Source organism: Ambystoma mexicanum, chromosome 9 (assembly GCF_040938575.1).
Source record: "Ambystoma mexicanum isolate Mex_15411 chromosome 9, UKY_AmexF1_1, whole genome shotgun sequence".
NCBI classification, from domain to species: Eukaryota; Metazoa; Chordata; class Amphibia; order Caudata; family Ambystomatidae; genus Ambystoma; species Ambystoma mexicanum.
Window position 1 is genome coordinate 336,866,298 of NC_090931.1, and position 25,925 is coordinate 336,892,222.

Genomic DNA, 25,925 nt, shown 5'->3' on the forward strand with positions numbered 1-25,925 from the left:
TCCCTGTTTGCCCCTGTTCACGCCAGATCATGCAGCAGAGATTTGAGAACACACCGACAACCTACAGGCCACAGCGTGTGTGCGTGCTGCCTACCTGCTCCAGCTATTATCTGCTGTCTGGGATATTGGAGCTGCCATCCTACGCAGCCACTTAATCGCTGCTGCTGTGGGTTCCCCTGCCTGGTCTCGTCTCCCGACACTGGTGACTGGAGCAGTCACATGATCCGACGTCGCTGATATATCAGGAAGTGCCCCTCGGGCGTCCCATTCAAAAGGCGACCCTCTAAAGGCATTGTTATTCCCTGTTTGCCCCTGTTCACGCCAGATCATGCGCCAACTTGCCATTTCTCTGTCTTCCTATCATGTTATTCCTCTACTCTTTATTCTCTTCATGCCTAGCCTTATTCGTCTAGTGTCTCTCATCGTTACTTCCCACCGCTAGTTTCTGCCCGCTCCCACGATCTCTCTAATCTTTCTGTTCCTTCTATTTCCTCCGACGCCTTGCCTGCGTTTCGTTTTGGTCGTATTTATGCCCGCTCAGTTTGCAACAAGGCCCACTCTATTCATGATTTATTTTTTCAATGTAACCTACATTTCTTCTGCTTAACTGAAACCTGGATTATTCCTGATAATTCCTTCACTTCGGTGTCATTTTATACCTCCTCCACTCAGTTCTCCCGATCTTCCAACTTTTACATCCTTCGAGTATCATTTTTCCTCTTTTTCCAATCCCTTTCCTGTTTCGCTTCTTGTTGTGTACCACCCTCCGGTCTCGGCTGCTGATTTTATTGATCATCTTGATCTCCTTTTATCCTCTCTTCTTCTTGTCCATTTTTATTCTTCTGGGTGATTTCAATCTTCCTTCTACTACTCCCTCCTATTCTCTATCTTCACTTACTGATTCCTATCATCTGTATTTCTTTCCCTCTCCACCTTCTCACCAATCTGGTTCCCGTCTTGATCTCATTTTTTCAACACTTATTCCCTCAGAGCCTGTGTCTTCTCGTCCATTTTACTCTTCTGGCCATTTTCTACTTTCTTACTCACTCTCTCCTCCTACTTTACCTTCCTTCCGCCCCTCCTTACTCACTTTCACTTGGCATAATCTTCTCTTCTTTCTCTGCTAAATTCTTCTCTTCCATCTATCCCCACTTTTCCCTTCATTTCTCCAGACAAGGTTACCTGTACTTTGCATTCTACCTTATTGTCCTCACTTGACTATCTCTCGTCTCTGCCCTTTTTCACCTACTCGTAAATCCCCCCAGCCTTGGCTCACTCCAGATCTCTTCTCTTTCTGCAGCTGTCTATGTAGAGGAGAACAGCGCTGGAAAAAATCTCATTCCTCCCCTGATCTCATCCTACTCTCGTCTCTACATTCCTCCTACAGGTCTGCTGTACGTGCTGCAAACATTTCTCTCAGCTCACTGTTTCTCTCTCCCATCATCCTCATTGTCTCTTCCAACTTCTTCATGCTATTCTGTCTCCTAAACCCCTTGTCCCTCTCTTCTTTATTCCTTTGATTTCTGCTAACTACTTTACATCCAAAGTTGCCACTCTTTGTGCTTTTACCTCTACTACTACCCCTTCTCTTCTTCGTCCTATAGGTTTACCATCACATTCCTTATCCTTCCTCCTCTTCTTCCTCTCCTCTCTCTGACTCTGACCCCCACAGCCCCTCTCACTCGTGGCCATCCTACTGCTTCTCCCTCTGATCCCCTTCCCTCCACTCTGATTCCCCAGGTAAACCCATTCTTCTTCCTTTCATTACTTTGCTCATTAATTATTATTTTCCTAATTCGTGTTTCCTGTCTCCCTTCAAGCTTGCACTAATTCTTCCTATTCTAAATAGCAGTCTCTTGATCTTTCTAGTCCTGCCAATTTCTGTCCTATCGCGCATCTCCCATTTCTTTCTGAACTCCTTGAGCAGGCTGCAAATGCTCAGGTTCTGGATTTCGACTTTCTCACTCTACAGAGACTGATCTCTTGCAGGTCCCTAATGCTCTTCTTTTGGGTCATCATTCAAAACTTTCTTCTATCCTTATTCTCTTAGTCCTTTCTGCTCCTTTCTTATTTCATCTCTTTCCACTGTAAGCATTTCTGGCTCTGTTCTTCAGTGGTTTTGCTCTTATCTTGCTCAGCTGTTCTAATCGGTAACTGGGGCTGGGCACACCTCTTCACCGCTCCGTCTTCTTTACTGCGTCACTCAAGGGTCAGTTCCTGGCCCTTTTCTTTTCTCTCTATACTCTGCCCCTCTTTCTGCTCTCATTTCCTCTTTCAACCTTTCTTTTCATCTGTGCTCAGATCATACTCACATTTTCCTCTTCCTCATCTTTCGATGCCATTCTGCTTTTTACTGTTTCTAGGTGTCTTTCCGCTGTCCAAAACTCAATGTCTTCTCACTTCTTCCACCTCAATCCTTCTAAGATATTCTTTCCTGCCTCTACCATCTCTCCTACCCTTCCTTCTGTCTTTTCCTCCATCTTATTTGCTGTTTTCTTCTTCTGCGCGTAACCTGGGTGTGATCTCTAACCCTTCGCTTTCCTTTTCTTAACATGTCTTTTCTACCGCTCGCTCCTGTTGATATGCCTTGTTTAATATTTGCTGTGCATGTCCCTATCTATCATTTCATGATACTAAGTTTCTCCTAATCTGCTTGGTCTTTTCTCGTATTGATTACTGTTCTTCTCTTCTTCTTGGTCTTCCTGCTATACATCTTCTTGTCTCCTCTATCACTTTCTCTCTATTGTCTTTAAGTGTATTCATGGCTTTGCTCCCCCTTATCTTTGTTCCCTGGTTTCCTTCTATTCTGCAGCTCAGTCTCTTCGATCCCAGTACCAGTTTCTTATCACTGTCCTTAAGTACAACCTCTCATTGCTGTTCTTTTACTCTCCTCGCTCCCAAGCACAGTAATTTTCTCCCTCTCTCTGTTCCTCCTCCTGCACTCTTTGTAGCTTTCAAACTAATCTCAAAACGTATCTTCTGTCTCTTCTCTCAATTTAATTGAATTTCTGTCCTTTCCCCTCTTCTGTTTTTAACCGGACTGCATTACCTTTTTATTGTACTGCCGTCAACATTTTTGTTTTAACTAGCGCTTTTGGCGAAGCGCACTTTCTAAATTCAATATTTACAATTAAATACAAATGTTGCACCATTTGCACGGCATAACAAGACGCGCACATAACAGAATCTTCGACTGCAATAATATAAGGATTTCCATTGCAGCCTGGCAGTGTATAATGACTGCACCTCATCCTATTAATCATTTCTTGGGTACCACAGGGAGGCGAGAGATCCTATAGAAGGGACCCGGACCAGAAAAGATGGGAGGGGCCAGAAGAGTACAGAGCCACACATGCGTCTGCACATACACGCATAGCAGATAATATGTATACCAAATAGTTTCATGACCTAGGCAATCTTTCTGGTTAAAGGTTGCCTAAAACATGAATGTACTGGCAGATGACCCTGGTTTCGGAACCTTCAGCACCTCACCAGTCCTGTTCTTGTGGCAACTCTAGATTGAGTGTTCTAAGTAGGCCTAGTGTTGGCAGGTCTTTGCCGTAACATTTTACTATTTGCACACGTGATTGTGGGATCTAGTATGGATCTCTGTTTCATGGGGTTTTAAGGTGTTTTATTAGTGCCCTTAAGTATTTTGATTCATTGGGCCTAAAAGGCTCATGAGTCGTGCACAGCGCCTTGAAGGCTACCTTCTCTTCCATTGAGACAAGATCCCTTTTCTTTAGGCATAGGGCTAACCTGGCTGCTCTTATGCTGACAAGGGCTGTAGGATCTGCGTTCAATTTGTTGCAGTACAAATGGGTCGACTAGAACCACTCCAGTAACCAAATATCTCTTGTTGGAAAGTCAGCAAGAATTAGAAAGTCGGCAAGAGAACGATTTTGCTAAGCAAATGAAGCTGAAAGCATGCAGGCTTCACTGCAACATACACTTTTGCAAAGAAGATAGAAGTGTATCAAATATGGGCCCAAATTCAGCTACTATTACTGCTAACAAAAACAGGAAAATATTCCAAACATTCTGAGCCCCAGAGTGCAAAAGTAAGATGTAAAAGCAACGTGTTAGCTGCTTGTGTCTTACTTTCATTCATACTCCAAGGGCTTTTTACAGCCATTTGGAAGTGGTGAAACCGAACATTTCTGACGTGTATTCCTCCTCCAACTAAAAAGGGCATATATGTTTAAGCCTGCATGAGCTTTTGGTGCAAGGAATGGATTACAATGGAATCTGCCTGTTTTTGGCAAAAATAGGAATCCACACCCTTCAAAGTGCATTTTGCAAAAGGCATTTACATTTTTTTACAAAACCTAAAGTGAAGGCGAAGAGTAAAGGCAATTTCGACTGTTTTTGTTCCTTACTTTTGCACTCCATTTTGTAAAAGTTAAAAAGATGCATACTCAGTACCCAATGGCACGTATGTGCTAAGATTGGTGGTCCCTTGCAGACGATTACAACCTTTTCCCAATTTGCCCCAGTTTCATGGATAAAAGATGCTTAACATGTATCAGTGTTAGTTTGTCTTCTTGTTGGTATAATCTCTCGCAAGTTATGATTTGTCTTGGTTTGATGGTCCCTTACGATGATGAGCTAGTGTCATCATGAAGTTCACACACATACTTCTACAGTGCCATGGATATTCACCCCCCACTACCCCGATGTACAGATTTTAACAATGATTTAATCTTTTGCCAAATTGAAGCAATGTTTTCACTTTTTGTAATACTTTTTTTCTAATCAAGTTTTACAGAATGGGCTGAAGAAGAATTTCGCGGATGTCCATGTTTCAGTTGTGGATTGTCCTGATCTGACACAGCAACCGTTCACCTTTCCAGTTAAAGGTATTGCATTACAGCTTTGAAATGTTTTTTTCTGTCCATCAATAGCTAATGGGGTTTAGATTTGTTTTTAAAGCATTTTTTCATAGTTTGGCCATTCAGTACTTTGTAATGTCTGTACTGTGAAAAACCAGAGGGTGTTTCACAACCTAGTCCCTGAGAATCCCATACTCGGATGGCCAGAGAAAGGCCATTGCTTTTTTTTAAAACCCAACCCTGGGGGTGGAAAAGCAAGGGAGGATCACCTGGGTAGGGGGTCCTCAGGTAGTGGGGGAGAAGCACCCAATGGTGGGACATGGTATCCCCCTTTTCCCACAACCCATCTAACCCCTATCCCTGCTTATTTTATGGGAAACTACACCTCTCATAATTCCTCCCCCCCACCCCCACTTTACATTGACAATAGTACTGAGCTGAGGAAGATGAGGAATGATGTCAGAAAGATTACCTCCACTGACTTGCACTGGCTCTGTCCCTGTAAGGGGGCCAGGCAGAGCCAGGACAGTAATCCTAACAATGCACACCTGCCACTTGTTAACACTCCTTGTGAGAATAAAAGGTGGCGCGCACAGGCACACTCTGAGCGAGGCTAGGTATGAGAAGGAACAGCTCTTGGAAGTTCGGCAGTTGCACAGAACAAGAGAGAGCCAGGCAAGAAAGCCACAATTTCGGGAAGCCGTAAGCGTTACAAGACCGAAACCGAGTAAGCGGAGGAAAGAAACCTTCAAGTTGCCTGAAAGGGCCCGCAACCCTCCCGGGTGAATGGCAGAGTTGGGGAGGAGCAGAGGAGGCATTGGTAATGCCTTTGACTGCTGCACAAATGAGATGAAAGAAGCCCAATTAACACGACTGGTGAGTTATCAAAGGCAACAAAAGCATGGTTTGTGTTAAAAGCCAAAGTGAATGTAATCCAAAAGTTGAAGTTTGCGCGTGTCCCGATAAAACGCGAATGGAAAGGACATTTGCTGAATTGTAAAAAGGGGTGGATACAAATTAACAGAGTGGTCCTGCAAGGTGAAGTCGCACAGTCGAAAGTCTCTGTGAAATGTTATGAATGTTGAAAGATATTATAGCTAGGAACTAAAGGAAAGAAAGCTTAATTTGCTAAGAGGAAAATGTAAGCAAATTTGAAAAAGGCCAACAGGGCAAACTAAGGAGAGTAATAACTACAAGTACCAAAAAGAAATGTATTTATATGTTTATTTATTGGTCACTTGTTAGGCGCTTATATGGGAAGTAAATACTGTTTCAAAGCGCAACAGGGAGGGGACAGGGGATGATAGACAATGTAATAACAACAACGATAAATAATTAAATACAAACCAAAAGATGCAATGGGGAGGGGAGGACAAACCTACTATGCCTTGTGAGTGTTCAGAACGTGCAAGTGCAGAGGGGAGAGGGTGTGGGATAGGTGCTGTGATGCTCATGAGAGCAGCAGGTGAAGTGCTATTAAGTGTAAGTGCAACTTCCAGTGGCAGAGGGTGATCCGAGGCAAGTGCAGAGGACGGACAGTAGCTGAGAAGATAAGATGTGGGAGGTCAAGGCCCCAAGTTACTGTGAGATTAGCAGGGCAGGGAGTGAGGGAAGGAAGAGGTAAAGTGGAAGGTCTTGAGGCATTTCCGGAATTTAAGGAAGTCCTGGGGGTGGGAGAGGCTGTCCACAGACAGGGGCCCGTTGAGGAGAGCAATCGTCCACCTGTTCTCTGTTTGGCAAACCGCTTCACCTGCAAGGAGTTAGTGCCAGAGGAACGCAGGTGTCTAGAGGGGTGGGGAGTATTTGGTCAGAAAAAGTTGCAGGTAGAGTGGTGCCCAGCCCTAGAGAGCCTTGTGGATGATGCAGAGGGATTTAATCTGTGCTGCGGTTGGGAGCCAGTGGAGACTTTGTAGGGCAGGAGAGATGCTATCCCTGGGCTTGAGGCAAAGGATAACTCTTGATGCCCTATTCTGGATTAGCTGGAGGGGTCGCAGAGTGGACAAAGGTAGATTAAGGAGGAGGCTATTGCAATAGTCAAGCCTAGAGAGAACCAGAGCTTGGGTAACGTTAGTCTCTGGGGGAAGGTGAGGAAAGGTAGAATTCATTTCAGAAGGAAAAGCTGAAAGTTGGACTACTTGACAATGTCCTGAGTATGAGGGAGGAAGGAGAGAGAGGAGTCGAAGATGACTCTGAGGTTTCTGGCTTCCGTAGAGGGAGCAGGGGCAGAGCCCATGGAAGATGGCCAGAGTGAAGGGAAGAAGACAGGTGCCAGGGTCCCAATAGGGAGGATCTCAGTTTTGCTGGCATTGAGGCAAGGATGATTAGAAGCACACCAGGCCTGGATGGCTGAGAGGCAGTCAGGGATGAAGGAGGGTGCAAAGGCATCTGTAGGAAGTTTGAAGAAGAGCTGTGTGTCATCAGCATAGCACTGGAAGTTGGGCGAAAATCATGAAATGAGGCGTGCCAGCAGAGTAAGGCAGATGATAAAGAGCCAAGGCGAAAGAATGGAGCCCTGGGGGACAACACATGTGGAGGAGGAAGTATGGGAGGAGAAGGTGCCCAGTATGACTTTAGAAGTGCGGTCAGAAAGGAAGGAGGTGAGCCATTCCAGTGCCCACTCCGAGATATCAAGGGTGTCATGGATCCTTTTTATGATGATGGAGTAGTTCACTGTGTCAAATGCCGAAGAGAGATTAAGAAGGATGAGGACCGCAGAGGAGTTGGTGTCTAGGAATGCAAGCAATTCTTCATGGGGGTTTCAGAAGAGCAGTTTCTGTGCCTCTGGCTGGTCGAAATGCAGACTGATGGTCATGAAGACCGCCAACAAGTTCAGTGTGGGAGTTGGAGTTAAGTTGGGGGAGAGCCAACTTCTCAAGCAGTTTCCCCAGGAAAGGGGTGATGGAGATGTGCCAATAGTTGGACAGGCAGGAAGGGTCTGCTGACCGTTTTGTAAGGGGGGCGCAGAAGGGAGTGCTTGAGGGAGGATGGAAAAGAACTAGTAGCAAAGGAGTGGTTACCGAGATCAGTGAGAGTAGGGGCGAAAGAGGAAATGTTGTCCTTGATGGTTCTGGATGAGCAAGGGGCGACCTGTTTGGAAGAGACCTTCATGGAGTTGACAACTCTGGTGACGTCTTTCGTGTAGACAGTTGCGAAGGAGGAAAAGGAGGGGGGAGGAGGAGGCGTGGACAGAGGTGGCAAGGGGGGAGAGGTTGGAAGAATGAGAGGCAAGGCTGCTCAAAATGTCCTGGGTTTTGAAGAAGTGTGTGGTGAGTGCATTGCAAAGGGCCTGGGAAGAAGTAGGGGCACAGGATACTGGGGTCGGGTTGGCAAGTTTCCTGCAGATGTTGAAGAATTCAGCCATGTTGTTCGACTTGCCAGATAGTCGTGCCTGAATGTGGGCCCTTTTTTTGCACGGTTAGATAGTCGGTAGTGCCTTTGGAGCAGGCGGCAGGCCAGTTTGTCAGAATCTGAAGTTTGCCACTTCTGTTCTGCAGTACTGCACTTACGTTTTAGGTCTGCAAGTTCGGAGTCATACCAGTGTTACGCTTGGAGGCAGGTTTCAGGCAGATCCTCATGACTGGGGCGAGGATGTCAAGGGTGTTAGAAATGAAAAGAAAGAGGTTGTACAGAGCAGAATCGGAGGTAGTCTTAGTTGGGTGGGCAAGAGGGAATGAAGCCAGCAGCTAATGCACGTTTCATCGGACGTATGTTCGTGAACGAGGTTGGCAGAGCTTTGACAGGGCCATAAGGACCCAAGCGGGAGGTGAGAAGCGAGTGGTCAGTCCAAGAGAGAGGGGTGACCAGGGGAGATGAGAGAGGGAGGTCGGAATGGATGAAGGCATCCAGCAAGTGTCTGGCAGAGTGGGTTGGACCACAAGGAAGAGTTGAGGGGGACAGGGAGGTGCATAGATCAATGAAGAGGGTGCACCGGGAGTCTAAGTGGATGTTGAGGTCAACCAGGAGAAGCAGGTTGGAGGTGGTAGAGAGTAAGGAGGAACATAAATCAGCCCATTCAGAGAGAAACAGAGAGGAAGCACCTGGAGGCCGGTAAATGGTAGCAATGGTCTGAGTCGAGGAGGGAAAGTTGACCAATTTGCATACCAGGCTCTCAAAGGACTAATAAAGCTGAGTGGGTAGGATGGAAGACTGAATGCACTCAGGGAAGATTAGGGCAACCACACTGCCAGCCCATTGAGATTGAGGGTTGGAGGTGATCTTAAAGCCGTCGGTTAAGAGTGAGTCAAAGGAAGTGACTGAGCCGGCATTGAACCAAGTCTCAGTGAGTGCGATTATGTCCAGGTCAGTGTCTTCAAGGAGAAGACAGATGTCAGCTGAGTGTTTGATGGCTGAGCCAGCGTTGAGGGTTGCCAAGTGGAAACAAGAAGTATTGGTGTTGCAAGATGAAGGGAATAAGACATTACTAATACCAAGAACTATTGGTGTTGATGAACTTTGGAAAAGGCCAAACTAAAGAGAATAAGAACTACAAGTACCAAGAGGCATTGGTATTACAAAGTGAGTTAGATGGTGAATTGCAGAATTGTTGAAAGACAGATCGAAGAGGTCTATGTAAAAATCTTTGAAGTTTCGAAAGTCTTCAACAGTGAAAAGATATTTAAAATAAAACGCAGGGAAGGTAACCCCCACGAAGAAGAGACAGGTTTGAGCGCCGCAGAGGGAAGCCTGTGCAGATCTGTGTGATAAAATGAAAAGAGACCGGCTCGAGCCTGGCAGAGGGAAGCCTATGCAGAACTGTGTGATAAAGTGAAAGATGAATGGACAGGCTCGAGCCCGGCAGACGGAAGTCTGCGCAGAACTGTGAGGAATTGAGAAAGTGAATGTGAAGTATTGATGACAAGGTGGACGAAGCCTAAGTAAGTGAATTAACTACCAGAAGTTTGAAGCCCAAGACTAAACTGTTGAATCGTACCAGCAAGCCAAAGTGTGCAAAACTGATAGAACTGTGCCATCCACCTACCCTTTTTAAGAAACTCTCTAGACCCCGTGGAGCTGAAAGTGGGCAAGGGAGTTGTTACTTAAGCCATTCTGGCTTTTCTTTTGAGACACGATTTTCCTTTTGTATTCCCTTTACATATTTGTCATTTTGAGAAGGAGGGCAAGGTTAGTTTTTCTTAGTATAGGCCTTTTTATTTTGACTCGACTGACTTGGATTTGTTTATTTGTTTAATGGTAGAGACTACTCCCATTCTAGAGTCAGGGCCAGTTAGGAATTCTACCAACCCAACCAAAATACTAAATAAAGGTTTTCGAAACTTGTATCCATTGTGTCTATGTCTAATGATCTATACGATGCCTTCCTTACACTTCTCTTTGATCATTTAACTCTGCTCCTAATATCATGTATAGATTCACTGTTGGCCTGCTAACTGGTGTACTGGTGTCTATCTATTATTCTGCGGTTGGACAGTCGCATACAATGCACCATCTTTAGCCAACCAAAAAGTACTTGCTTTAATGAAGTGAGGCCGTTTACCATTTTAGTCGATGTGAACGCTGGAAAAAAGCAGTTGTGTTCTTTTTACCAAACCTAATCATGCTGTTTTCCATATTGCCGACCGAGCGGTGAATGAACAGAGTAGTAGGCTGAAGATGCACTCTGGAGACAGTATATTTCCATTTGAGTTGGGACTTTGATAACACTTTGAACTTTTAACAAGCATTGTTGAAGTATTCTCCACATACACTGCTTTCTACTCATTTGTGCAACAACACGTCCTGTAATCATTACCCTTACTCTGTTTTTCAGGGCTTTGTGGGAATCCACGAATAGCAGACGTGGGCGGTGTTAAAAACCTTGTACCTGTTGCAAAAATTGACATTGTGAGTATCGATAACAAGCCATGTGCACGTTGGCAAGATGGGGTATATTCACGCTGGAAATGGAGTGCTATGCCCGCATGGCTTTCATACTACTTGATGAATTTGTAGAAGGAAAGCATGTTCTGGTTATAGTGAATGGGTGGGGTATCTGATTTTGTTGAATGCAATATACCCATGTGGCAGGGGATTCTAAGTAAACGTCTGGGCCTCTGCACACACTGAGAATAGTCTGGGCTACAATAGGTTGTTTAACTACTTGCTACGCCAACGCCTGTCGTGCCCTGTCTTTATTCTTGTCCCTGTAATTCTATAAAATGTAGATCTGGTATTAGGGCTCCAGACTGAGTACCATAAAATGAAGTGTGTCTGCTAACTGAGAGGTACCCGGGCTCATTGTAAAAACATAGAGGTTTAAAACTACCGACTCTTTTACATGGATACAAAGCAGTAAGGCATTATGCTAAAAGCTCTGGGTACTGTTTCTAAATCTGGATACACTGGAAGTGCATAAAGCAAGGCTACAAGGGCCCACAACTGCACCTTACCAGCTGTTTTGACCTCCCTCACCTTTTGATTATGCTGTATTGGACTGATGGGAGTTCTATTTGGAAACATCTGGAGAGCTAAAAGTTGCAGGCCCCTGACCCCAAAGTATGTTTTTCTCTCATTGCTGTACTTGCCCATGTTTTTTGGCGCTTAGAATCAGACATGTTGATTACAGCTGCTTAAGCTGGCGTGGTAACATCTGTTTATGCTACCACGAGGGCCAAAAGATGCCACCCCTGGATGATGTTCTGAAAGCTACCGGCAGGGCCTTCATTGTTCTTAGCATGCTTCCGGACCCTTGCAAACTCATCATACGATGACTTGGCCTCACTGTTTGGAGACAGCCTTTGGAGTTGGTAGTTCTCGTGGTCGGAGTGCATCACCGCCCTGTGCTCTTACTCAGGGGGACAATTTATAACTCCAGTAAGGAATCTACAACCGCCTATACGATCATCCGCAAACTCATTCAGTTTTCAATTCTCATTAAACCATTCACCAGTGTGGCGAGATGGCAGCCCCAGCACTGTTCTTTCTGTCTGTGACACAAGCCCCAAATGTAGGACATTGATACGCCTCCTGATGTGTTGGGGGCAGGTGGGCCCCAACAGCATGTCCAGGATGAGAGGAGGCGGGATAGTATAGTAAGTGGGCTTTCTGTGCTACCTGGCCACCCCACACCTGAAAGTTCCTATACTTTGGCCGGCACCCAGAAGATTGCACCAGTTCCATCTTTCCACATAGCTACAGCATTGTTACCTTGCAGGTGGGCAGCACCTGGGCTGCAGCTATCTGCGAAACCTGCAGGATGAAACAAAACCTTGTGTATGACACAATTGTATATGATGCTAAACTGAAATGCTTTTGGCTTATGTCGAACATATGAATTCGTTTGAGGATTAGAGATTTCAGTGTTTCAATAAAGGATGTCATACAGTGCTTCTATTCTCTGGCTCAAGAATGAGGTTCAATCTGCTCATCACATGTATGCAAAATGGACCTAACTTGGGGGCACTAATGTCCCTTATATTTGATGTGCTTTATCTGCGATTGCATCATATTTAAAAACCTCGGCATGTGTTGGCTGAATTGCAGTTTTCCTTTATTTTTTCCATTCAGATTTATGACATCAACACGATAGCAAAGAAAATTGAGTTGCCTGGTGCTTACATGCTTGGAGCAGGAGCCGTGTCGTATCGGACCATTGGAATAAACGCAGAGGTTTGTAATGCACTCATCCCTTAGCTTGCATGCGCACATGCTACCTTATCAAACACCGGTCTCCAGCATGCACACAGCCTCTCTCACAACCTGGAAGAACGCAAATAATTATTTGTAAGTATCATGATGCAGGCGCTGTGCTTCTCCAGAGCGCATTTATGCAGCACCCCTTCTGTGTCCTTGCCCAGGCTACTTCATCTGGCACACAGTTCTGTGGCGTCCTTGCATGCATACTCTTTTCTTTGGATATTGAGAAAGCCCTGTCTTACATATCTATCAATAGATTGAAAGTGGCTTGCGTGCACAAGACCAGAGCTGAAATTGCAGCCGGAACACTGTCCAACTCCAGATTGTTGAATACTTGTGAGCTTTCTGCTTACTATTGAGCTGGCTAACCCATTGGCATTTAGTTTCACAAAAGACAGGGACTAATTCAAGCTTTTTAAGAAGTTATATATTCCCCAGTCTTCTATGCATTCTCCTCATCTCCTGCTTGCTAAAATGGAAGAGCCAGGGCAACCCACCTTATTAGAATGCTGTGCGGTGTAAAAGTGAGAATTGGTCTAAGAGAGGGACAAGACAAGGGAACTAATCGCAAGTGGTGCATTGGGACAAGGGGCTAATCTCACCTGAAAGTTGCAGAAGAAAACCAGCTTGGCGAAGGGAAGCAACCACATCCGGGGCTTAGTAGGGGGAGTCATCCTCCTAAGGAGACCATACCATGGAATTGGCCACTGAAAACGGTATTTGATGCATAACTGATACATGGGGAGCATAAGGAAAATAACCAGTGGATGGGTATGGGAGGGATCCAGAGACTCCAATCCAGGAGTGGTGAACACGTCTAAAAGGGAGGTTAGGGAACGGAGCGCACTGATTGGGGAGTCTTGATGGTGAAACCAGCCACAACAGAAATTCTGGTGCAGAAGCTAATCTCGCCGGAAGCCTGGGCAAGGGTTCTGTTACACAGAAGACTTTGAAAAGTGGTACCAGATAGACTAGCTAGCCATATTAGGAATACAAAGTTATAAAGGAGTGTGGGAGCCCCTTTATTGAGAACGAACATGGGTCAAATGCCCTGTTCTATGGAATTTCTTTCACTCAGGAGGGTCTACAATCACGTTTTAGCTCACTCCACCCTTCACAGAGGAGAAATGCTAGGCAAATTTCCTCTGAACAATCTCCATCAGCAACCCCCAGACACGTTTTGCAGGCTAGTCGGGCCTCATCAGTGAAGCTGTGCCTTTCTATGGCACAGTGAGCAAGGGGTCCATGTCTGGATTACCCTGGGTTACTTAGGGCCAGTGCTCCAGATAGGATTTTGGAGTAAGAGTATTTTACTCCCAATTTTTAGAATTAGAGTGTAAATCCAATTTCAAGAGAGCAAAAATTAGTTTCCTACTTCGCAAGAGAGTAAAAAGTGTCTGACAACTATCCTATGTGTGTTTAAAATAAAACTTTTTTCGAAAACATTAATGACAAAACAGCTGTATTTCAAAGTGGTTCTAAATAAAGTATTGCACCTGTTGAAAACATTTTCCCCACACAAGAACCTTGTAGATGTATACCACCCAGCTTCATCTTCATGATACTTGGGAACAAACTCTGTTAAGCTACAGATGCCAGCTAGTTACATTGGGTGATTCATAAATCAAGTCCCTCACTCTACCAGCATCACTTCTCTGCCTCTCGGGCCTACTGTTTCTGCCTGGCACTACCTGCTTGACAACCACTCCATGTTTTTGCTCCATCTCTCCTTCCTGCTGCTACTCTGTTTCCCCTGTCTCACTTTCTGACCTCTGCCTCTCGCCCTTAAGTGTTATGATGCCACGTTTTGCGGTCTGTTTTCTCTGTCACTCTCCCATCTCTGCATTGTATTGTTGCTGTTTCTCTACTATATTTCGCTGTATCGGTTGATATCTCATGTCATTACTCTGGCTATATCTATCTTTTCATTTTCTCGGTTGTGGTTGCTACTCTTTTTGATTATCTTTTTGCACTGTCTCTTATGTTATTTGCCTGCCTTTCTCTAGTCTTGGTTTTCTATTTCCCTCTCTCCCCACCTGCTGCTGTTCTGTTTCATTTTACTGTCTCTAAATGTCTCTTTTGCTCTGCTTCTATCCATCACTCCTATTGTGTTTCTCTCCTACTATTAAATCTGTTTACCTTTTCACTTTCTTTGTTGCCCCATCAGTTAGCTCATTGGTCTCTCTACCTGTTGCTCAAATTCTAGGCTAGTATGTTCACCGTCCCTTTGTCCCCCCACCCCGCCACACCTTTGTTCGCCTGTATTGCTTAGGTTCAGAGTTGCTCTTCCTCTCCTGTTTTTCTGTTTGTCTTTTAACATAGCAGTAATAAGTATCCAAAAAGCTGAAAATGCCTTTTCTATTTAGAAATCTAGTGCAGCTGTACCATTGGGTGCTCCTTTTTAGATGTTTGCAAGTCTTCTTTTGGCCATTAGAATGGGAATTATAGAGTTAGTAGTTTGTCTGACCAGATGCAGCACTTGCTTGAATGCAGATGATTTACTAACACTGTATGCCATTACAAGTATAAGAGCCCATATGTGCTGTGTGTTCTGAGCCATTACAAATATAGCAGCCCAGATGAGATGTCTGTTCTGAGCCATTACAAGTATAGCAGTCCTCATGGGATGTGCTTCTTCTGAGCCATTACAGGTATAGCAGCCCTGATAAGGTGTGTATTCTGAGCCATTACAAGTATAGCAGCCCTGATGAGGTGTGTGTTCTGAGCCATTACAGGTATGGCAGCCCAGAGGAGATGTCTCTGTTCTGAGCCATTACGGGTATAGCACCCCCGATGAGGTGTGCATTCTGAGCCATTACAAGTATAGCAGCCCTGAAGAGTTGTGTGTTCTGAGCCATCACAGGTATAGTCGCCCTGATGATGTGTTTGTTCTGAGCCATTACACATATAGCAGTCCTCATGGGATTTGCTTGTTCTGAGCCATTGCAGGTATAGCAGCTGTTTGTGCCCTCCCTGTCTCACACATGCAAGAAAAAATAAGACAGACACTCCCTGGACAGGGAATAAGGCAAAAGAGAGCAGGCTGCGAGACTTCAAGGAAAAGTTTATCTAGATCTCTGAGAGCGCTCTGACCAAGTTAATGCTACATCACATTATATAGGCACATTGTCATATCTAACATATGATGCTACGTTGGACCCGGATTGGTCAGCCAGGGTGGTGTCTTAGGTGTGGGCATCATCTCTTCCTCCTGGTTGGTTGCTTGGTTGGCGGGAGGATGGACGTCCGATATCTGTGCTCCGGATGGGTGAAGGTCAGGTCGCCATGAAGCAGGGTGGCCACTATCTGAGCTAATGAATACATTCTAAATAATGGTTGATCAGAAGACCCTCAGTAGTTTATCATGTCATTATACAAATCTCACAGGTGTCTATATCATCTGTAACATTTGGGTTATACAGGTCACAGGTTTAAGGGTCTTGACCACTATAATACTCTCATTGAACTGTGGGGTTAGTCTCACAAGAATCTCAGGTATGTGGCATTTGTTAGTATTAGGCACGATATACGGCTGGAGGGGTCTAATGTTAGTTGGGGGTCTGTTGGGTGGGCCTCATGACATGGTCAGCGGTCTGGCACATGAAAGGAATATCTTGCAGGGACATAGGGTCAGAATGGCAGTAAGTTTCCATTGGCGAGGGTGCGGGGGCAAGGACACGTTTGTGGAGATGAACGAGCTATGTGCTTAGTTCATGCTGGTTCACATGCAGGACAGTGATCTCAGAGGAAGACTGATGTGATACATTTATTAGTTGTTGCAAATACCTCCGGCTTCAGTGAGAATGGAGCCGTGGAGTTTTCCAGTCAGAGTGGGAACGAGGGGGGGGCGTGGCTTGGCAGCCATGGAATAGGCTGGGAACCCTATGAGCTCCGTGATCCGACTACTTGATCCGACCAAGAAACGCATATTATTTTGATCAGCAGCAGCCCAAAAAGTATATACAGGCGTGGGAAGGCGCAGAGCATGAGCAGGCTGGCTGCACGTTTATAGCGGAGGAACAGTCGGATTGATACTTTGTACTGAGAGGCCGGCCGCGAGAGGGACATCAAAATGGCCGCGGCCGAGAACAAAGAGATTTCGAGGGGCGCACCCCTGTGATGGAGGAGCTGTCTCCGTTCGACAACAGCAGAGGCGGATCACTAGCAGTACGAAATAATTATTACATTGCCCAATCCGGGCGGCTGCAGTGAAAGAGGGTCCCCGACCTGCACAGCCGAGGACCTTGACGAACGGAGGAGGCATACTGATCGAGAGGGCCCGTGTATACTATTAAGGCGGTGAGCGGCTCCCCAACGGCTGGGTATAGCAGTGACAATACTCCCAGTGAAAAAAGGAGAGACGCTGGTGGAGTGCCCTGGGAACGGAGCGCGGATGATCAAGGGATCCAGCAGATACCATCGGCCCTTTGGGGATAGCAAGAACCCACCCTTGCTGGGACTGAAGACCACGGGTGAAGGGGCTGACCCACGACTCACAGACACAGCGATATGTCTAATAAACCCCCAAGACTGAAGGGTAAGCAACCCACATTAGACGAAAATACTAAGACGCCGTCTGGCCCGGAGGGAGCCAGGAGCAAAGACAGAGCCCAAGTTGGGAGCAGTGCCACCATGGGCACGAACCAGGAGGTCCTTGATGCGATCGCCGAGCTGAAGGTGGCTTGGGAGACCAAGCTTGAACTGGCGGTGACAGAACTAAAAACAGCGATGGAGCACCAGGTTGGGGCAGTGCAAGAGGACGTGAATCTATTACGGCAAGACGTTAGGTCTCTGGCGGAGCGCACGGAGAACCTCGAGAAGGAGATGGGTCCGAACACGGCGGACTGCTTCCCACCGGTCATAGCTTCACGCCCTGGTACAGCGAGTGGGTCATTTGGAGAGCAGAGCGGAGGAGGCAGAAGGACGAGCCCGGAGGAATAATATCCGTATTGTTGGACTGCCGGAAGGAACAGAAGGCCATAACCCCACGGAGTTCATTGAAACAATGTTGTTACAGGGAATCACTGGAGGAGTGCTGTCTTAGGGGTTTGCGGTGGAAAGGGCGCATAGGGCCCTAACGAGAAAACCGCCGCCAGGGAGCCCACCTAGGCAGGTGATCGCCAAGATACTTAACTACAGGGATCGAGAAAGGATCCTGGAACACTTTCGCAAAGGTGGGACAATACAAAGAGGGCCGGCAAACATAACGGCGTACCCGGATTCTACCCTGATGGTGCAGCAGAGCAGAATGAGCTTTGGGGCAGTCAAGAGAAGATTGCGAGAAGCGGGACATAAGTACATGTTGCTGTACCCGGCTAAGCTAAAAGTTTTTCACAAGCACAGAACTTTTTTTTAAACTCCGGAAGAAGCTATGGGATGGCTCGACACGCAGGGTTGCCCCCAGGAGTCGGACGTTCGGACGGGAGAAGGAGGTGATGCGGATAAGTAATGAGCGAGAGGGGCACCGGGGGGTGTCAGAACTTAAGACTATGGGACTTGATTATAGTCACTGAAGCAGCTAGCTAAATGGTGTGATCAGGCTGGGGGAAACACATGATCCGCGAATATTGCAATCATGACTTTGTCAAGGAGCTTTGCAGGACCAACTTTTACATCCCCCATTTAGAGTTTAGTTAGGTCGCCGATAGTGCAGTGACACCCTGCTGGGGTCTTGCCCGGGGTACCAGGGTAGGCCCAAACGCGGGGGAGCATGAGATCCAGGGATGGAGCTGGGCAACTGTTGGGGTTGGGGTAGGGTGGGGAGGGGGGAGGGAAGGGGTTGTGTGCTGTGGTTTGTTAGTTGGGGAAGAGTTATGGGGTGAGCCTACACCTCAGGGAACACGAGACGAACCATGGGAAACCTTAAGATAGTTACTTGGAACGCCAGGGGGCTCAATAGTTATCTGAAGCGGAACAAGGTAATGATGTACCTGCGCAGACAGAAAGTGGATATAGCCCTGTTACAAGAAACTCATTTAACGCAAGATAAACTGGAAGTGGTACGGAAAAAGTGGAGAGGGAAAATGGTGTGGGCAACATACTCTGCCTATGCAAGAGGGGTAATCACATGGGTGGCCCCACATGTTCCGTTCCAGTTGCTGAGCTCACTGGTAGGAAAAGGGATGGTGGAAAATAGAGAGATCTGCATCGTAAATACTTATGCCCCCAACCAAGATACAGCTGCGTATTTTAGGACCCTGTATAGTAAATTCAGTGGCAGCGTGGGGGGAGTTATATTGTGGGGGGGAGATATCAATTGTGTGTTGAACCCCAACATAGATAGATGAGACACTAAAATAGTTAGACCCACCCCGGCTGCAAAGGCACTGCATGCACTACTGGCGGATTTTGGGCTGACAGATGTATGGAGAACACGTCATCCGCAGGATAGACAATATTCACACTATGCAGCCCACAGGGCCTATATACAAGACTGGACTATGTATTTGTCACGCAGGAGTTACTGACCGAAATACCGCAGGCGGAATATAAAGCTAGAGTCCTCTCAGACCACTCGCCACTGCTGCTAGTGTGGCAATACCGACCCCCAAGGGGGAGGATACCCACATGGCGATTGTGTGCAGAAGCGCTTAAAGATAGCGTATTCAGGGAGGATATGCGAGAGGAAATAATAAGTTATTTCGAGATAAATACTGGCAGTGTTAAGACAGCGGGCACACTCTGGGAAGCCTTTAAAATAGTAGTGAGGGGAATTGCCATAGCAAAGTCTAAAGGACTGCAGAATGGGATTCTGACCGAATTGCAGGACTCTGAAAAGGAACTGGAGAGGGTATTGGAACGGGGCAGCAACACTAAGGCAGATACAGAAATGGCACTGGGCCTGCAGCAGAAATGTGCAGGATATTGGGAGCGATTATGTAATCTTAACTATAAAAAATACATAGAAAGACACCATTCTGGAGGCAACAAACCAGGAAGACTCCTTGTGTGGCTCTACAAAAACGAGACTCCTAGGCCCCCAATCAGAACAATAGGGAAAGACAATGGCGACATAGTGGATACGCAAGAGGGGGTTAATCAAGAATTTGCAGAATATTATAGACGCTTGTACGGGGATGAGACGGGGAGCAACAGGTGGGAAATAGGAGACATACTGGAAGATATTGGACTACCCCAAATTAGTGTAGAGGAGAGGGAGGAACTAGATGCCCCGATCACCCTAGAGGAGCTAGAAGAAGTGGTGAGGCAGCTGCCCACGTGTAAAACCCCAGGAACCGACGGACTCCCAAGCGAATTTTATAAGACATATAAAGCAGAGATTCTCCCCCCACTGCTGGAAATGCTTAATGAAGAATATGAAGTTGGGAGACTACCGGAATCACTGCGCGAAGCGGTTATCATACCACTCCCCAAGCCCAATAGGCCTGGTAGTGACTGCGGATCCTATAGGCCCCTATCGATGTTGAACCAAGATAGTAAGATTTTAACAGCGGTTCTAGCAAACAGACTAAAGAAGGTCATCAATAAATTAATACACCCTGATCAAACAGGATATGTCTCGAATAGGAATATCTCAAATAATTTGAGGCGACTCCATCGAGTGGTCGAACATACTGGAGGAGATACTAGCAAAATGGCGATAGTATCACTGGATGCAATCAAGGCATTTGACTGGGTCAAGTGGCCCTGGCTGAAGGCGGCCCTAGCTAATTACGGTATGGGGCCAGGATATCTTCACTGGGTGGAACTTCTATATAGTGCGCCATTAGCGAGAGTGAAGACAGGAACTGTGATCTCTGAAATGTGGCAACTTAGTAGGGGAACCAGACAGGATTGCCCCTGGTCCCCCATGTTGTATATTCTGGCTTTGGAGCCACTGGCGATTTATTTAAGGCAGCAATATGACGCAATAGGCATTGTCGTTGGGGAAACATCACATTTAATTTCACTATACGCAGGCGATATGTTATTGTATTTGCGCTACCCAGAGGAGAATCTGCAGTATGTGTTACAAGTGGTGGAAAGGTTTGCAGTACTTTCAGGTATAGCTGTGAACCCCAGTAAATCCTGTGTGTTCCCGCTGGGCAGATATAGAGGGCTCTTGGTGGAGAATTTGCCGGTACTACAGATACCGTGGGAGGCCACAACCTTTAGATATCTTGGGATAGACATATACCATACAGTAGAAGCCGAACATAGGCATAATACAGAAAGAACGGTTCAGAAACTGGAAAACAGCATGAAGTTCTGGGCGAAACTCCCCTTGGCAATGATGGGACGAGGGGCGGTGCTCAAGATGGTGGCATTGCCCAGACTGTTGCATTGCTTCGCGAACATCCCATACTCCATACCCCGGCAATTCTTTATTAGGTTGGACAGCATATGCAGGGAATTCCTATGGCACGGGATGAGGAACAGGGTAGCCTTGTGGAAACTCCAAAATCTGCATGAAAAAGGGGGCATTAAACTACCAAACTGGGAAGTATAGTATGTAGCGAGCCAATTGTAACATGTAGCCAGATGGCTCTCTGCGGAGCCTACCTTAGAGCATAGGCTGCATCAAGGAGATTGCACCCCATATTTTCTGAGAGAAATGATATGGTTACCCAGGCGGGAGCTGAGAGGTCATCTGGGGATGTTGGGTCTTGGGTGGGGGATGTGGCAGAGGGTGTGCCGGTTGATGGACAAGCCGGCCCTGTGCTCTTCGCAAATCCCATTGGTTACAATGATGGGAACAGAGAAGCAACTAAGATTAATGATTAGGCAGTATTGGGAACTGGTAGGAATAGCAACACTGGGGGATGTGTGGCAAGAAGGAAAAATATTGGAATTTGAGGAGCTGGTGGAACAAACGGGGTTGAGTGCTGGGTAATATATTACGTATCATGGGATGGTGCAACGAATCAAAGATACCTGGTCCGAGGTGGAACTAGCGGAGGAACCGGACACCACACTAGATACGATATATGATATAGTGGAAGGGGGCATGAAACGTCTAGAGTATATGAGATGATGATGACTCAAGTGGGCAAGGAAGTAGTGCAATTTAGACTGGACTGGGAGGAAGAAGTAGGGGACCTGATGAGTGACGGGATGTGGGAAAGGGCTCAGGGGTATCATAAAAAAGTATCGAGAAATGCTAGGCTGCAACAGGTACAGTTATATATAACTCACAGAGCATATCTGGCCACTAAAGATAGCCAAATTTAAGAACGCCAGAAGCCAAGTGTGTCGCAAATGTAATGAGGAAAATGCAGGAATGGTACACATGTTCTGGGCATGCCCACTGATAGCGAAATATTGGAGAGACATAGCACAGAAAATGGAAGACAAGGGAATTTGCATGAAGGTGGATACTGTGTGGGCTTGTTTGTTGGGAGGGTTCCCCAGACCACGGAAGCTTGAACATGTGAGTAAATTGAAAGATGATGGGATGGAAAGCGTGTCACAAGCCCAAAGTGGAGACATGGTGGAGGGACTTGTAGAAGTGGGCGGAGGCAGAAACAGTGGCATTGCAGAAAGCGTGTAGAGGGGACATAGAGGGCGAAGTTGGAGCCCTAGCGGGTTGGAGACAACTAATAGCAGAACTATTTGGGCCTTCGTATGATGGACCAAGCGATGATGACTCAATAAGCGTGGCGGAAGAGGACTCCCCACTACAAGAAGTGGAGACTAACAATGGGAGAAAGTAGGCTCGGGAGGGGGGAAGGACGGGAAATACAGTAGACAAAAATGTAAATTGAGTTTGGTTTGTTATTTGTTGTTTGAATAAAATGAATAAAATTATTTAAAAAAAGAGTGGGAACGAGGGTGGGGGCTGTGTGCTCTGAGCCTGGCTGCTGCGGGGAAAGGGAGAGAAGCATTTCGTACTATCGCAGTGAGGCCTGGTCACCAAGATGGAGTCGAAAAGGGGGTACAAACAAAGGATGCCCTGTGTCCTGCTCAGTGGTCCCATCTACGCGAATATGACCCAAAGTTAACATCGCATAAGGGCAAGGGGTGAACCCACTACTGGAGGCACTTGGTCCAAGCTTTGTACTGAGAAGTGAAGGCAAAGAGGGGCCTGCTGGCCCCTCGCGCCCACACATTCTTCCCTTTCGTTACATCTAAAGTAACAAATATTTTATTTTTTATTCTTTTCATTCTCCCTTCGGTAGTACTCAGCCTCCGCGACTGCTTTGTCCCACGCGGGGGTGCCTTTTATTGGCATCCACGCCCTGCACACACTTCTTAGGCTATTCCCTCTTCTGGCATATTCGTCTGGTGTACACATTAAGTAGATCACACCATCTCCATCTAAGTCCACCCATACCTCTCTGTACCATTGCAGCTCCGTTGGTCCCTTTATTGTTGTGTGGTGTAAATTATCAACCCTGTCCCCATATTGCCTGTAAATGGCTGTCATCCTGTATTGTGGTGTGGTGTATTCCCCTGTTTGTATTTGTGCATCTATCATGGTAGCTACCGTTGTCGGCCGGCCCATTGTTACCATCATCATAGCTGAGGTAGGCATGCTTTTTTCACAACACCGGAGTCCCAGTTGGCACACACAGAAGAAAAGGAGCACAAAGACAATGATGGGGATGAGTATTTTCATTGCCACGTTTACCCATGATGTTATCCAGCTGAACAGATTGTCGAACCATGTGCTTTCCTCTGCGCCTCTTTCTGTTCTCATCCTCTCTCCTAGATTGTGTACTGCTGTTATCACATGTGAGAGTGTCCCGTTATCAGCATCTTCAGTTGGCACAAACGTGCAACACCCCCCCCACCCAATTTTTCAGCAAACACCACGTCCATCGCCGTGAGGAGATCTAGGACATATCTGTTTTGCATTGTCATTAGGCGCAGTGCGCGGAGCTCTATTTTTATAACTTCGAACCCTTCTTCTGTGTCGTTAGCCAGTTGGATGAGCTCTCAGCGCACTATCTGCAACCAATAGGTGTTTGTTCGTGCTTGCAGTCCCGGGACAAGGAGTGATGAGAAAAATGTCTCTGCTGATGAAAAGAGCTTGTACTTTTGTGGGATCTCAGCAAGGATTTTCCATGATTCGGATGAGATGTAATTGGAGGACCTTTTACTTCGTGTTAGTTTTTTCTTCAGTTCATATTCTGACAATAGTTCGTAAGTTCGAGCTTCTGTTATCATTTGTTGGGGCGCTGTCGATGGTTCAGCCGATTGCCCTGCTGCCGATATGCTAGCCGATTCTCCCGTTGTCCCTTGGATATGGCTTTCAGGTATTACCATCAGGGCTGTGTGGAGGGTGGCCAAGGCACATGTACCTTTCCATGCTGTTGGGAGGTGTAGATAGGCTTCTTTGCCGCAAATCCAGTACATGTCCATGAGTGCAGCGGTGCCTTTCTTCATGTCAGGTATGATTACCGTCTTGTTGCATTTCTTTGTTTCCCCCATGTTCACTCTTCCTTGCCCATGGAAACACAGTTCATGTGGTACTTCTTTCTGTATTTTGATAGGTTTTTCCAACGCTGTGACCCACGTTAGCTTCGTGACATGTTGCGACCAGATGGGGCCACATACTTCCTTTATCCATTGGAAAGTGTCATTGGATAGCCCTCGGAGTGCTTCTGCTTCGCATTCAATAGTTTCCTCATGCCATCTATTTTCTGCATATCTCGTCCGTTTGATGACAAGAAATGGTTCCTTAAGGCAAATTACTCCTTGGCGTTTGCTTGTGCATGTTCTCTCATTTTCCAGTTTTTCCATTGTGATGGTGTGCGCTTGGAAGGTGCTTTTTATCCTGCACAAAACCAAATGAATCAAACACTGGGCCTCCGACAAGGGCACTTCCTGTGGCACTAACATTTTTGGTGTCCCTGATGCATGTGGTATGAGCGAAGAAACGTAACGGCTCTCATTTGTCGCCTGCTTTGCCGTGGCACTCATGTCCGAATACAACTTGTTTGATTGATCTGGGTGGCGGGGGTCTTCTATCTCATCCAACCCCCGGTCATGATAAATGTCATGTCTTTTCCCTTCTTCCCCCCCTCTTCTTCCTCCTTCTCCCTCCCTCCTTGTGGCTCTTCACTCTTTGGTAGTGTATTGGGAACATGCCTGCCCAAGCTGTGTCATTACCGTTAAATATGTCATCCTGTGTGTATTAATTAGTGGCAGCAGCGTAATATGAGGTAGGCTCTACTGTTATTTGTGCATGCAAGCTTGTGTTATCTACGTTGCTTGGCCAATAGTAGTCGCCATCATATATATTCAATTCATAATCATTACTTATATTTATACTGGGATGTAACAAGGACACACTTGTTGGATCGGCGGCAGAGTAATCTGAAGGTTTCATTGCATTTGTATCATTAGCATCAATGTCATATGTTTCTTTCCACATCGTCTTTACCCCAGTCCATATCAAGTGCGACCCTTCTCGTATCAAGTTAGCCCCCCCCCCCCCCCCCCCCTTGTGCATGTCATTAACCAAAGATAGAAGGGTGTAGTACCAAGCCATAAAAAACATTACTGACAACAAAACTGCAGCACATTTCAAAACACATTCAACATTGCTGAACCTGTTAGCCCTAATGGCATCCCTATTACTATCTAACATAATGGTGTTTTCGGTGATTGTGCTGCGTTGGTCCATTTGCCACCTGGAGGGGCGATACAAAGTTGTTAAGTCACCAGAATAAATACAGTTGTATATCTACATATTTACTTTTTCATTATTTACTCATTTCTGCCATTCGCTTTGTTCATTGTAATCTTAATTATGTCCTTTGCTTCAAGCATTTCATGTCACTATTGAGAGAGTGATAGTGGTGAAAAGAAGGTGGAAGGAGAACAATGACATGGACATAGTTCATTTTAACCAGAGGGCATGTCGTCACTTTCGCCCTTTACATGTTCTATTTACTTAAATCACATTATCATTGTGTCTGAACCTCATCCTCGGTGCCGCTTGCGCATTCCTGTTCAGTCTGAGGGAGTGCACTATCGCGTGCCCTTCTCACATCTGAGAGGTGCACCCAATATTTCAGTCCCTTAACTTTAACTGCGGTGGGCGTACTATAAATGACCTCATAGGGGCCATGGATCCTCTGTGAATTCCACCTCCTCACAAAGCTTCTAACGTAGATTTGTACTCCTGGCATCAGTGGCCCATTTGGTCTGTCTGCAGCTGGCATGGTAGTATCAGTCGCTGCATTCTCAGTAAATGGTGGTGCAATTTGTCGTGCTATGCTGCGTACTACACGCGTCAGTTGGGTCAGGTATTCCTTAAATTCCTCCCCCAGCACTGTGGCAGCTCTGTGCGTGTCTGATGCTCTCCTAATCGGGGAGAGCGGTGTGTGTATTCGCCTCCCAGTCACAATCTCATGGGGGCTGAGATGGTGGTCCTTGCATGGTTGCGTTCTGAGTTGAAACAGTGCTAGGGGTAAGCAATACACCCAATTCTTTTTCAGCGTATTACACAATTTTGATAGTTTACTCTTTAGTAAGCCGTTGATCTTTTCCACCACTCCATTCATCATCGGA

At 46.3% G+C, this 25,925-nt stretch overlaps 1 protein-coding gene across 3 annotated transcripts in view; it reads left to right on the forward strand.

The window, feature by feature from the left end:
* Positions 1-25,925, forward strand: part of LOC138488041 (ester hydrolase C11orf54 homolog) — a 258,137-nt gene that overhangs the window by 15,367 nt on the left and 216,845 nt on the right. For all 3 annotated transcript variants that reach the window (XM_069614760.1, XM_069614761.1, XM_069614762.1), the window contains 3 exons: positions 4,761-4,859; positions 10,600-10,673; positions 12,336-12,437. In XM_069614760.1, coding sequence (XP_069470861.1) covers positions 4,761-4,859; positions 10,600-10,673; positions 12,336-12,437 — 275 coding nt within the window. The remainder of the gene's footprint in view (positions 1-4,760; positions 4,860-10,599; positions 10,674-12,335; positions 12,438-25,925) is intronic.